This window comes from Cajanus cajan, chromosome 9, assembly GCF_000230855.2.
Source record: "Cajanus cajan strain Asha chromosome 9, NIPB_CcT2T_4, whole genome shotgun sequence".
Classification (NCBI taxonomy): Eukaryota; Viridiplantae; Streptophyta; class Magnoliopsida; order Fabales; family Fabaceae; genus Cajanus; species Cajanus cajan.
The window spans coordinates 18612846-18625451 of NC_138525.1; the positions used below are offsets into that span (position 1 = coordinate 18612846).

The 12606-nt window shown below is 30.9% G+C and overlaps 1 protein-coding gene across 1 annotated transcript; it reads left to right on the plus strand.

The window, feature by feature from the left end:
* Positions 1 to 234: 234 nt before the first annotated feature.
* On the plus strand, positions 235 to 2286 carry LOC145951989 (uncharacterized). Its single transcript, XM_083064202.1, has 4 exons — positions 235 to 1032; positions 1147 to 1305; positions 1963 to 2083; positions 2243 to 2286. Exons 1-4 carry the CDS (start codon positions 235 to 237, stop codon positions 2284 to 2286), a joined length of 1122 nt encoding a protein of 373 aa, XP_082920328.1.
* The last annotated feature ends 10320 nt before the right edge of the window (positions 2287 to 12606 follow it).

The window sequence follows — 12606 nt, forward strand, 5'->3', positions numbered from 1 at the left end:
GCTGGATGTTCTCAGGAGAGGAGGCTGGCATATGCTGTGTACATGCTGGTTGGAGAGGCTGAGCATTGGTGGAGGGGTACTCACCATATGCTGACCGCTAGAGGAGTGGTTGTTGACTAGGAGTGCTTCAGGAGGATGTTCTTGGAGAAGTACTTCCCTGAGAGTGTGAAGCACTCCAAGGAGACTGAGTTTATGCGGTTACACCAATGAGGGATGACAGTTTTCGAGTACGCGATGAGATTCGAGCACCTAACTCGTTTCTATTCGCAAGGTATAGCTGAGGCCTGGAAATGCAGGAAGTTTGCGGAAAGTCTGAAATATGAACTGAAGAGGGTGGTGGTGCCTATGGCCATCACTGAGTTTCCGACCTTATTGGAGAAGGCGAAGGTTGTTGAGCAGTTGGAAGGTGGTAACCGTGTGGTGAAGACTGCTGAGGGACCAGCTGGGTCCAAGAGAGGTGGAAATCAGAGGAAGCCATATGATAGGCCCCAACCACAACAAGGGGGTCCTGTCATTAGGCAACCTTCTGGTGCTGTTGGTGGAGGGAGACAGGATGAAGGTGCCACTCTGAGATGTTACAGGTGTGTTGGGCTCTATTTTGTCAGGGATTGTCCACACACGGAAAGCCGTTGTTTCAGATGCCATCAGATGGGTCATGAGTCGACCCACTGTCCCACTAGAAATGTAACGGAGAAGGGTGATGCTCAGAGGAGTGGTGCTCAGAGAGACGATGCTCAGAGGGGTGACAGACCCACTACTGCTGGCAGAGTATTCGCTTTGACGGGGGCTGAAGCTTCTACCTCCTCAGATCTTGTGAAGGGAAAGGGTAGAGCTGCTGGTAAGGATGTGATGATCCTTTTTGATTCTGGTACTTCTCATTCATTTATATCATATACTTGTGCTGCTATGCTGGGTGTGCCTGTGTGTGATTTAGGGTTGAGACTACTAGTGTCGACGCCCGCTTCTGCTTCGGTAGTTGCTTCTGAGCTGTGTACTGGCTGTCCGATTGTTGTGAATGAGAAGAAGTATAAGGTGAACTTGATTTGTTTACCTTTGGTGGATATTGACATAATCTTAGGGATGGATTGGTTGTCTCCCAATCGCATCCTTATAGATTGTGCCAATAGACGGTTGATCTTTTCTCAGGAGGAAGAGGAGCTGTTGATTTCAGCTGGTCAAGCTGAATCATTGCTGAGAGATGGAGCAGAGTGCTGTCTTCTGCTTGCTGCTATGAGTGTGGAGACGGAGAGAGTTATAACTGATATTGATGTGGTGAGGGACTTTGCTGAGGTGTTCCCTGATGAGGTGCTGGGATTGCCTCTTGTTAGGGAGATGGAGTTTAGCATTGACTTGGTTCCAGGTGCGGGGCCAATGTCGGTGGCTCCCTATAGGATGGCTCCTGCTGAGCTAGTTGAGCTGAAGGGTCAATTGGAGGACTTGCTGGAGAAGTAGTTGGTGCGGCCGAGTGTATCGTCGTGGGGTGCTCCTGTGTTGTTGGTAAAGAAGAAGGATGGAGGTAGTCGACTGTGTGTCGATTATCGGCAGTTGAAAAAGTTGACCATTAAGAACAAATATCCACTTTCCCAGATAGATGACTTAATGGATCAACTGAGGGGAGCATCCGTTTTCTCGAAGATTGACTTGAGGTCGGGTTATCACTAGATTAGGGTGAAGGAGGGTGACATACCAAAGATTGCTTTCAAGACTAGGTATGGTTACCACGAATATGTTGTGATGTCGTTCGGTGTGACTAACGCCCCAACTGTGTTCATAGATTACATGAACAGGATTTTCTGGCCGTTCTTGGATAAATTTGTGGTGGTATTTATTGATGACATCCTAATTTATTCAAGAACCCCGGAGGAGCATGGTGAGCACTTGAGGTTAGTGTTGGAGATTTTGAAGGCGAAGCAGCTGTATGCTAAGCTTTCAAAATGTGAGTTTTGGTTGGATGAGGTGAAGTTCTTGGGCCACGTGATCTCAGCGGAGGGGATTGTTGTTGATCCGGCTAAGGTGGAGTCGGTGTTGCAGTGGGAGTGTCCAAGAATTGTCACTGATATTCGGGGTTTTGTGGGTTTGGAAGGTTACTATAGGAGGTTCATTGAGAGATTCTCCAAGATAGTGGCGCCTTTAACCCAGTTGACGAGGAAGGAGCAGCCGTTCATTTGGACAGATGCCTGTGAGCGGAGTTTTGATGAGCTGAAGAGGAGGTTGACTACTTCTCCTGTGCTGGTGTTGCTAGATTCTGATGAGCCCTTTGATGTGTACTGTGATGCTTCTCACTAGGGTCTGGGGTGCGTGCTGATGCAAAACAGGAAAGTAGTGGCATATGCTTCAAGGCAACTGAAGAATCATGAGAGGAATTATCCCACTCATGACTTGGAGTTAGCAGCTGTGGTGTTTGCTTTGAAGATATGGAGGCATTATTTAAAAATTGAAAAACCCTTTAAAAGTTTATTTAGAAAAAAAAAGATTTTTTTAAATTAAATTATTTCTAAACATGGTATCTATTTAAACCTTAAGAATTTGAATTGATGCACGTGATGGAAGATTCTTATAAATTAATTGTGATCAAATTTCGAATTCTAATTTTTATATATACATAAAACTTAAGTTTGAATGCGATGTTTATCCATTGAATATTTGTTAAACTCTAAAAAAAGATTGTCTCTATATTTAACTAAAAATACTCCCAAGTAAAAATTAAAAAAAAAAACTGTATTAAAAAAAAAAAAAGCACTTGTATACTACTACAAATTTACAATTTAGAATTCAAAAAAGGTTTAATTATTTTGCGACACACCCAATTTAAAGATCTTTTATATGTGTTGAAATGTAGAATATATTTTAATGACTAAAATAAAACTATTTTTTTTAGTGATTGATTTTTCAGTTTTTAAATTCAAGTTTATCAACCAAAATCGTAAGTTATTAATTAAAAACAATAATAAATAGGAACCCAAATTTCAGTGCCTAAAAACATATCTATAACAACCTACTGAGTAGAAAATCTGTCATTAGACAATTAATTAAAATAAAAAATTAATATATAGTTATTGAAAATTTGATTTTCAAAAGCTAATTCAGTTTAGCAACTAAAAAGCTTGTTACTATATATATTAGTTAAAATTTCAATTGGTAAATATAGAAACTAAAAAAAATAGGTTATTAAATATAACAACGAAAAGAGATCCTAGCTCAGACCAATCAACTGTAAGGTATTCTCAAAGTCAATTGTCATTTTTAGAGATTGGAAACAATTGAAATCCCAAAAATATGAAATTTATACAAATCTTGAAATTGAGTGTCAACCGTAACTCAAATTTTATAACATGATATTATCTTTCACTAAAAATTGTTAATTTAGACAACACTTTACTTTTTCTTCACGAGTCTCTTATAAATAGGAAAATCCAAATTTCGAAGAAACTATCTAATATTACAGCAGTTTGCATGTATCTTCTTTCCTCTTACTCAAATATTAGTGTATAACATCTCAAATTTTCTAAAATTATTAAAATGATATTTTTAATTAATTAAATAAGTTTTATAAAATATTTTAAATATTTTTAATAATTATGAATATTTTAATTAAATAATAAATATTTGTGAAAATTATTTTATATAATATTTATTGAAAAAATATATGTTTTATGATATTTTAATATATATTATTAATTATTATTATTGTATTTTGGTATAATTAATTTGACTGATTTTAATAATTATTTAATTATTTTATAAGTATATGAATATATTATAAGGTTTTATAATTGATTTATTTATTTTATTAAGTAAGGGAATAGTTTTGTAACTGAGATTAAAATATTTAACTGTGAGGTTAAGAGGAAGTTGAATTTTAAAAAGATAGGTTTCTAAATAATTGTATTACGCTTCTCATTCTTTCTTATTGTGCGCTCTAAAGGATTGAGAGAACCAAAGCTCGTAAGATAATATCCCAGAGATCCACATTTATCGTCTAATACTCATTGAGGTAAGAAGGAGTGAGTAATTTTGCTTTAGGACATAAGATAATTGTTGGGTAGTGAGGTTGACCTCCAACCTCTTTATGTTGTATGCATTATATGAAAGGAAAAACCCTATTATTTTATGTTGCTAATTTGTTGTTTGTTTTGTAATTGTTGATAGTTAATTAATTGTAATTGTTGATAGTTAATTGCATGTGATGAGCTCTCTTAGTATGTTTGGAGTTACCTGTGGGTTCTTATGCAAACCCCAAGGGTATGAGTTGAATGGTTAATGCGTGAGTAGTTAATAAAAATATGTAATTGTATGAAATTCTTGCCTTATGGATGTATTGTATGAGTAAATTAGAGTGTTTTATTAATTGTATAGGGAGAAGAGAGTTTGGATGTGAGTTGTGCCTGCTTCTGGAAATTTCGATATGAATATATTTCAGTATTTATGTGAATTCTCTCTGTGTGTGATTAATGAAATTGAGTTTTGATTGTTGGGTTATAAAGTAGACACTTGGGACTACAGTTTAATCTCAAGAATCACTTAAAATTGTTAAGGAATGATCGAGTTATGTGAGTTAAGAGATGAATTTCATGTTTTGTGTGCAAAATGTAGCATGCATACATTGTAAGCCTTTTGAGTAGATTTAAATGTTAGAAATAGGTTTTGTAATTTTCATAAAAGTTGTAGCCTGGATGTTAGATTTCCAATATCGTTAGAATCACCTAAAAAGGAACTCTAAAACTCAAGTTATGATAAAATTAGTGAGTGAAGATCAGAATGTTAGATTTAGATTGAAACATTACAATTTTGTATTTTTTAAAATAGATTACATAATTAGCTATTGGGGTCAATATAGAAGTTGTAGATAATTGCCTTAGATTTATAATAAAATTAATATCAACTTGATATAACACACACACACACACACACACACACACACACACACATATATATATATATATATATGAAGTTTGGACTACACAAGTTCTTAGAAAATTAAGTTGTGAAAATGTAGTTTGTGAATGGTAATGATGAATAACTTTATCCTTTAAGTGTTTGATCTTCCAAATAGTTTGAGGTACCAATATCAATGTTTAGGAAATATAAATGCTGGGGGAAAACAAATCTAAATAAGTTATGATGTGAGTTAATTGTTAATGACTTGAGGTGTTTTGGTAATAATGACGTCCAAAAACTTAATGTGTGATATTGATGAGGTTGCGAGACTAGTTAAGTTATTAATTTAAATGCTTAGGGATGTTGCTCTATTAATGACTATGGTTAATGTTTAACAAATGATTAGACAATTTCGTATTGATTATATCTTTAGGCGTATCAAATGATGTTTGTGTAATTTTTGTGTTTGAACTACAAACGTGTGTAGTCATTGTACTAATTAACGTTGATAACTAGTTGTGGTTTGTGAGTATAATGTTAACACGATTTTGAGCTATGTAGGAATTGATGGATATGCTCCAATATTGATATAGTTGATGTGTGTGGCTCTTGTGAAGGTCATATGATGAGAAGTCTAAACAAAACTTAATTATGATGTGATTATGTATTGAAAAGAGAATTGACGTATAATTGTATATATGAATTGTTGCAATATGATAATGCATTGAGTCCTATTTGACATGCAACATATGCATAACTAAGATTTAGCCTTCACGCAACAATTGATACTTATGAACCACCAAGCAGTGGCCTTCAGGCAACAATTGATACTTTTGAGCCTTTGAATGGTGGCCTTCGGGTGGTGGCCTTTAGGCAATAGTTGATACTTGTGAGCCTTCGGATGTTGGCCTTTGGACAACAATTGATAGTTGTGAGCTTTCCGCCAGTGGCCTTTAGGTGACAATTTACAATTGTAAGTCTTCAAGTGGTGGCCTACGAGCAATAGTTGAGCTTTCGGGCAATAATTGACAGTTGATTTGACTAGCATCACATGCACATGCACTTTGAAGTTTGATTCCATTACATCATATGTATATGTATATAATTGAATTCATGTGATAACTTTTATTGGTTGTATGATTTATTTATTATCAGTCGAATTTTATTTTTTTGTATCAATATATTTGTACCAGTAGTTTGTTATGATTCATATTTTTTCCTTTTTGCTTGCATTTGGCTATCCAACTATATTCTACGTTATGAGATAGAATAAGATGTTTCTCACTCCCCTTATTTTGTACTTGTCTCTATTGTATGTTCTTATATGTGATTTACACCATGAGGTTAAGAATGTTGTCAATAGGACCTATTCCTTAGAATTGGGTTTATGTTTTGATAGGATGTGACATCGAGATTTAGTTAAAATTAGTGTTTCTTTAGTTAAGTTTTGAAAAATAGTTATTTTAATTTATTAGATTTTGTTTGAATACTAGTTAATTTTGTTTTTGTTAAAATGTGATACTCTCTATGTTAAACATAATAGATTTTCATTATGATAAACTTCTTGATTCAATTTTATTTATTTCAAGTATTGTAATATGTGAAATAGAGGGTGTCAAAATATCTCTTTTGTAAGTCTTTTTTATTTATAAGTTGTTGCCAAAAGTGTCATGCATGTTGAGTAAAAAAACAAAAAACTGTTGTTAAATTTAACAATCAAGAAAACCGGTTAGTAAATTTTGATTTTTGATGAAAAAACATAACTATCCTGCATTATTGGTGGGGTGCCATTTCATGAAATTGACATTAAGGGGGGTGTATTGGTTTAGGATTTCGTAGGATTTTAAAAGACTTTTTTTGAGTAAAAAAGTCCATTGGTATTCAATCAGGATTTTATGTCACTTAAAAACAATCCAGTGGTATTCAATCTGGATTTTTAGGATTTTTTAAAGAGTCCATTAAAATCCACTGGTATTCATTTGAGATTTTTTACAACTTAAAAACAATCCATTGGTATTCAAAAATTTAAGGATTTTAAAGGATTATTGTGTGAGAGGGATTTTGAAAGACTTTCTAGTGTTATCTATAAATACCAGATTCATAAAACAATCCCATCCAAACCCATCGGATTTTGAAGGATTGTTTGAAATGATTTTTCAAGTGTTTTAAGAATTTTCAAGTGAGTTTTTCATCTTTTTTTTCTATGCTCCTGTCTTCTCCATTTTTTCTCTACTAATAATACTACACTATTGTTCATTGCTCATATATAATACTATTCTCATACCATTCTCCTATTTTGTGAAACTCTAATATGTAAATGATAGTGTCATTGACTTGTTTTATTTTTCTGTTCGTTCTCTTTAATTGACTTACTTTATTTTATTCTATGTAGTTGAATTTGTTCCTTTATATAACACAAAAAAATACTTGAAATTTTAACTTTTAAGTGGTAATTTTTTTTATGACACACGTTAAGAAAAGAAAAAGGTGAAAGATGAAATTGATATCATAATCTCAACAATATATATATATATATATATATATATATATATATATATATATATATATATAAAAGATGAATTTGTTAGGGTTTTTGTGAGTAGAATGAGATAAAAATGGATCTTAGTAGGGGGAAGAATCCTCTTAGCATAAAAATTGCGAATTCTCTCTTTCCCTTGAATTTGTTACTCTTATCCCTCCTCCTTTTATGACTCAACAATTATTTTATTTTTTTTACTATGAATTTTTCTTTTTTATTTTTATATTATGAAATTAAGATTTTTTATATTTTAAAAAAAGAAAATTAACATAAGACATTGCAATATCTAACTTTTTTAGGGTTTAAGATTTATGCCTTCATTAACTTATTTTTTAAAAAAGAAAATATTGTTAAAATATTTGTTAGAATAATTTATATTTATAAATATCGTTAAAAATTATCATATATATATATATATATATATATATATATTCTCTATATCTAAATACTTCTGTTTATATAAAAAAAATTATATATCTAAATATTTTTTCAGTATCGAATATACTAATTTTTTTATATAAAAAATTATCTTATGTTTCTATATTTTCGTTTTTACATTTTTTTTATAATAACTGAGGTATTTGATCCATTTGGATAGCAAAAATATATTCGATCTTGTATGATGGTGTGCTTCTAAAAATAATAATATAATTTTATTGATTTTGTCTATTATCCGTAATTATCCGTAATTATTTATATAACTATTTTTTAACATATATTTTTTTAGTAATTCAAATGGGAGATTCACAAGGAAATAATAAAGAAAAATGAAAAGAGAAAGAAAACTATGAAGCTTGGATTAAGGATGATTCCGATGAATTGTTACAATTGATAGTGGATGCTATAAAAAGAGGATAGAATATTATAGAGAATTATTATTATTATTTATCTAGACATTATTTTTTTTATTTATTATTTTTATCTTTGACTCTTTTTAAATTTGAATGTATAATTTTTTTTAAATCTTATCAAATGTCAAAACTCCACAAAATCCCACAGAATCCATTAAAATCCTAATTTAAAAGTCTTGCAGAATCCATTAAAATCCTGATTTTAAGTCTTGTAGAATCTTGCAAAATCTTAAAAGTCATGAAAATCCTGCAAAGTCTTTTAAAATCCGCAGGATTTTTTTTAACTAAAAAAGTCCTTTAAAATCCTAATCCAATACACCCCCGTAAGATTCAAATCTACCTTACTTATGCTTTTGGACGAAAGTTAGTTTTAGAATTCATTTTTCATTTACTCAACTAAACATGCTCTTCATAATTGTGGATCACGTTAGTAATAACCACTATTGTCTCTATTATGATGGATAGTATTCAAGGGTTTTACGCAGTCGGGGCAAGCATGAAAATGCATTGGCCTATATATTAATTATCGCCATTATTATTTATGTGAATGCGATCATTGAAAATCTACTCAATTGCCACTTTTCACTTTTATAAAAAAAGTTCTACGATAAAGTGCTACAAAGTTGGAATAAGCATGCATGCAAGCAAGCTAGCTACTCAATTATATCACAAATCTAATTGGCTCCACCCAACACCATTGACTTATATCATCCATATTAATTTTCGGTCTCAACCCTTTTCATATCTCTTTTTCCTCCTTTATTCTTGTGGAAGTAAAAAACAAAAAGAAATTGCTAAAGCCGAAAGGTGTGTAGAAAATGTGAAAAAATGCTTTAATGAAAAGAGTCAAAAAGGTTATTGAACATGTACGCAAGCACAACTTAGTACTATACCACATTATCGTCATCGAAAAATAATGATTGTTGTAGTTTATTTTTTATATAAAAAAAATCTTCGGTTTATAGCTAAAGTGAATGAGATATATATTTGGCAACATTGCACAAATCAAGGACTTTGATGAAACAATTGAGTAGTTTATAAATGAGTTAACGAGATTATATTTCATAATAGTTAGTGATGGAATAACGAATCAAAAAATTTCATTTATTTATTTTTAAAGTACTATATAGTAGAAATATTTTCCAAATTCAATTTTTAAATTAACTATATATATCTTTAACATATTAAAGTTTAAGAATATAATGCATATTCACTCCGGTATTTTAAAGACAACTCATTTTAAAATATTCTTATTTTTAACTAAATGCCCTAACTTCATTAATTAATTATAGATATTCCTAAAAACATTCTTATATTATAATTTAAATCTTTATTTTGAAAACGAGACAAAATCTATACATACTTTCCATATATAATCTTATGTCATATTTTTGTTGAGATTTGTCTTATGAACTTTCAAGTCAAGTGAAGTCAATGTCTTTTTTCTTTGTTTGGTAAATTATTCAATCAAATAAGCTTTCACTTTCCTTAACTATTTTTCATTCAAGAAAATTCTTCTATCAACATCATATATGTCAAAATGTTTATAAATTATCATTAAAAATGATTTCCTACTAATTTAACTAATTTTCAATTTTGAAATTAAAAACTCAAATGTATAAAAATCTTAATATTTTATTAAAACTACACACACACAAACATATATATATATATATATATATATATATATATTTTTTTTTTTTGTTTGCTTTTGATAAATGATTAACTAAAAGAATATTATCAGTAAGAAAGAAATGTCATTCTTTTATTAATCCCTCCCATGAAAGTCGTAGAATATACCTATCGTATTTTTTCATTTTGATTTAAAGTCCTTATTTATTGGAGTTTGAGGAACAAAAATATCTAACAGCCAAAAATGTTTACCAGGCTAACTCAATAACCGAAACAAAGCCCAAAATGAACAGTATTCTAAGCATTCCGTAAGGGCCATGCCTTAATGGGCCCTGCGTGGGGTTCATAGAATACATTCCTGGATCATGATATATACATATCGTTTTTTAATAAATACACCTCCTTTATTTTTTTAAGAAAAAATTCTTAAAATATTCATAATTTTTTATTTTTTTAATTTTTTTTTTAATTTTATACATCCAATTTTTAATTTATTTTTTTTTCTTTTTCACACACCTCCTTCATTCTCTTTTTTAATTTTCACATACACCTTTTTATTTTCTTCTAATTTCTCACTTATTTTAGTAGATAGTTTTGATTTTCTCGATTTTTACATTACTCTATTCTCTTGTCACCTTTTTCACTTTTAACATATACCTAAACCGTATAACTGGTACGCGACAATATTGTAGGTATGCGCATCTTCCTTGATAATTTCTGTAATCTAGACGCATATTTTTCTTTTTCTAACACTTCTCCCTCCTTTTATACCTCTAAAAAACTTAACATTAAATTTAGTATTATGAAAAAGATATTCTAGAACACTAATTTTACTATTTTGGAGTACTTCTTAGGATAGTGAAATTAGTGTTCCGAAAAGTATTTTTCAGAATTATATTTTTTTATATACTTCCTAAAAGTACTTTTCGGAACAATAAATTTAGTGTTTTGAAAAGTATTTTATGAAATATAGAAAATAAGACACTTCCGTAAAATACTTTTTGAACTGTTAAATTTACTATTCTAGAAAGAATTTTCCAAAATTGTGTAAAATAACATACTCTTAGGAATTTTTGGAAGTATGTTATTTTACATAATTCTAAAAAGTACTTTTCGAAATACTAAATTTAATGTTCCAAAAACTTCTTTTCAAAAGTATGTTGTTTTACATAATTCCAAAAAGTACTTTACAGAATAAAAATTTAATGTTCTAGAAACTTCTTTTCAAAAGTATGTTAAAAAACCAATTTCAAAAAATGTTTCCAACAACACTAATTTATATTTCGAAAAGTATATTTTAGAATGCTAAAATTATTTGATGTGTTTTCTAGATGTGTAAATGGAGAAAGTGTTTGAAGAAAAAATGCACACTTGTCTTGACACTTTTGATATTGTTAGAAAGTTACACACTTATAATGTTATCGAAAACTATTTCTTTGTTCTAGGTTCGTGTGAAAATTAAAAGAGGGAAAAAAATAATAGTAAGAAAACTGAAAGAGGAGGGGGAAGAGAATAATGTAAAACTATTTACTGAAATAGGTAAAGATAAAGGTGGAGGAAAGATAAATGGATATATGTGAAAAACAAAAAAAGGGGGGAAAGAGGTGTGTAAAAATGAAAAAAAAAACTAAATTAAACATTAGAGATGTAAAATTAAAAATATTTTAAAAATTTAATTATTTTTTTAAAAAAATATATAAAAAAAAGGTGCATATATTCCTATGATGTAAATCCAGATTCAAAGACCCAAGAAAAACAGATTCAAAGACCCAGGCTAACTCACGGTCACGGGTCACCATTTAAAGCTATTAATTTAGGCCGATGATAAACACACCTCCGCTCTCGTATAAATACACTCCTTTTTAAAAAAAATATATATAAAATGTCTAAATTACCCTTTAAAAAAAATGAAATTCCTAAATTTACACCTCTCTTCCCCGCACCCCCCCTTCCCCGCACCCCACACTCCACACTCCTCTTCTTCCCAAAGTCTCTTTCCGCTCAATGTCATTAAGTAATATACTTTTACAGTCATTCTGAATAGAAAAAAAGGACTAGCCCCACCATAACCAGCATAAGAAAGACTTTTTTACAATCATTAGCATTCCGGAAAGTACTTTTACAGTCATTAGCATTCCGGAAAGTACTTTCCGGAATAGTAAAATTATTGTTCATATAATTCCGGAAAGAACTTTCCATAATAGTAACTTTAATATTATGAAAAGTACTTTCCGGAATTATGTAACAAAACATTTCCGGAAAATACTTTCCGGAATAAGAATTTAATATTATGGAAAGTATTTTCCGGAACATTTTTATATAATTCCGGAAAGAACTTTCCGTAACAGTAAGAAGAAGAAGAAGAGTGCCAGAAAGAGAAAGAAGAGGGGTGTGCGAGGTGTGGGAAAAAAAAAAGAAGAAGAAGAGTGCCACAAAGAGAAAGAAGAGGGGTGCGCAATGTCAGCAGGTAGTCTTGTAAGAGAAAGACTCTTACTTGTTCTATGGAAAGAAACACTAGTACAAAAATGAATTTTAAAATCGAAGTTTTAAAATCAGTCATAAAGTAACAATTTTAAAAGTGACGCGGTGGCCTGTACTGCAACAGAACGGCCCCAGAACGACCCGTACTACTTTCAGAATGGCCTGTACTGCTTGCAGAACGGGACGTATTGCTTGCAGAACGGGACGTACTGCTTGCAAAACGGG

What these genes read in the sequence shown, in the direction of transcription:
- LOC145951989 (XM_083064202.1), top strand. Translation starts at nt 235, where the DNA reads ATGAGATTCGAGCACCTAACTCGTTTCTATTCGCAAGGTATAGCTGAG. An exon ending in TGAATGAGAAGAAGTATAAG is followed by an intron (nt 1,033 to 1,146) that starts GTGAACTTGATT and finishes ATCTTTTCTCAG; the next exon opens with GAGGAAGAGGAGCTGTTGAT. An exon ending in GGGTTTTGTGGGTTTGGAAG is followed by an intron (nt 2,084 to 2,242) that starts GTTACTATAGGA and finishes TGGTGTTGCTAG; the next exon opens with ATTCTGATGAGCCCTTTGAT.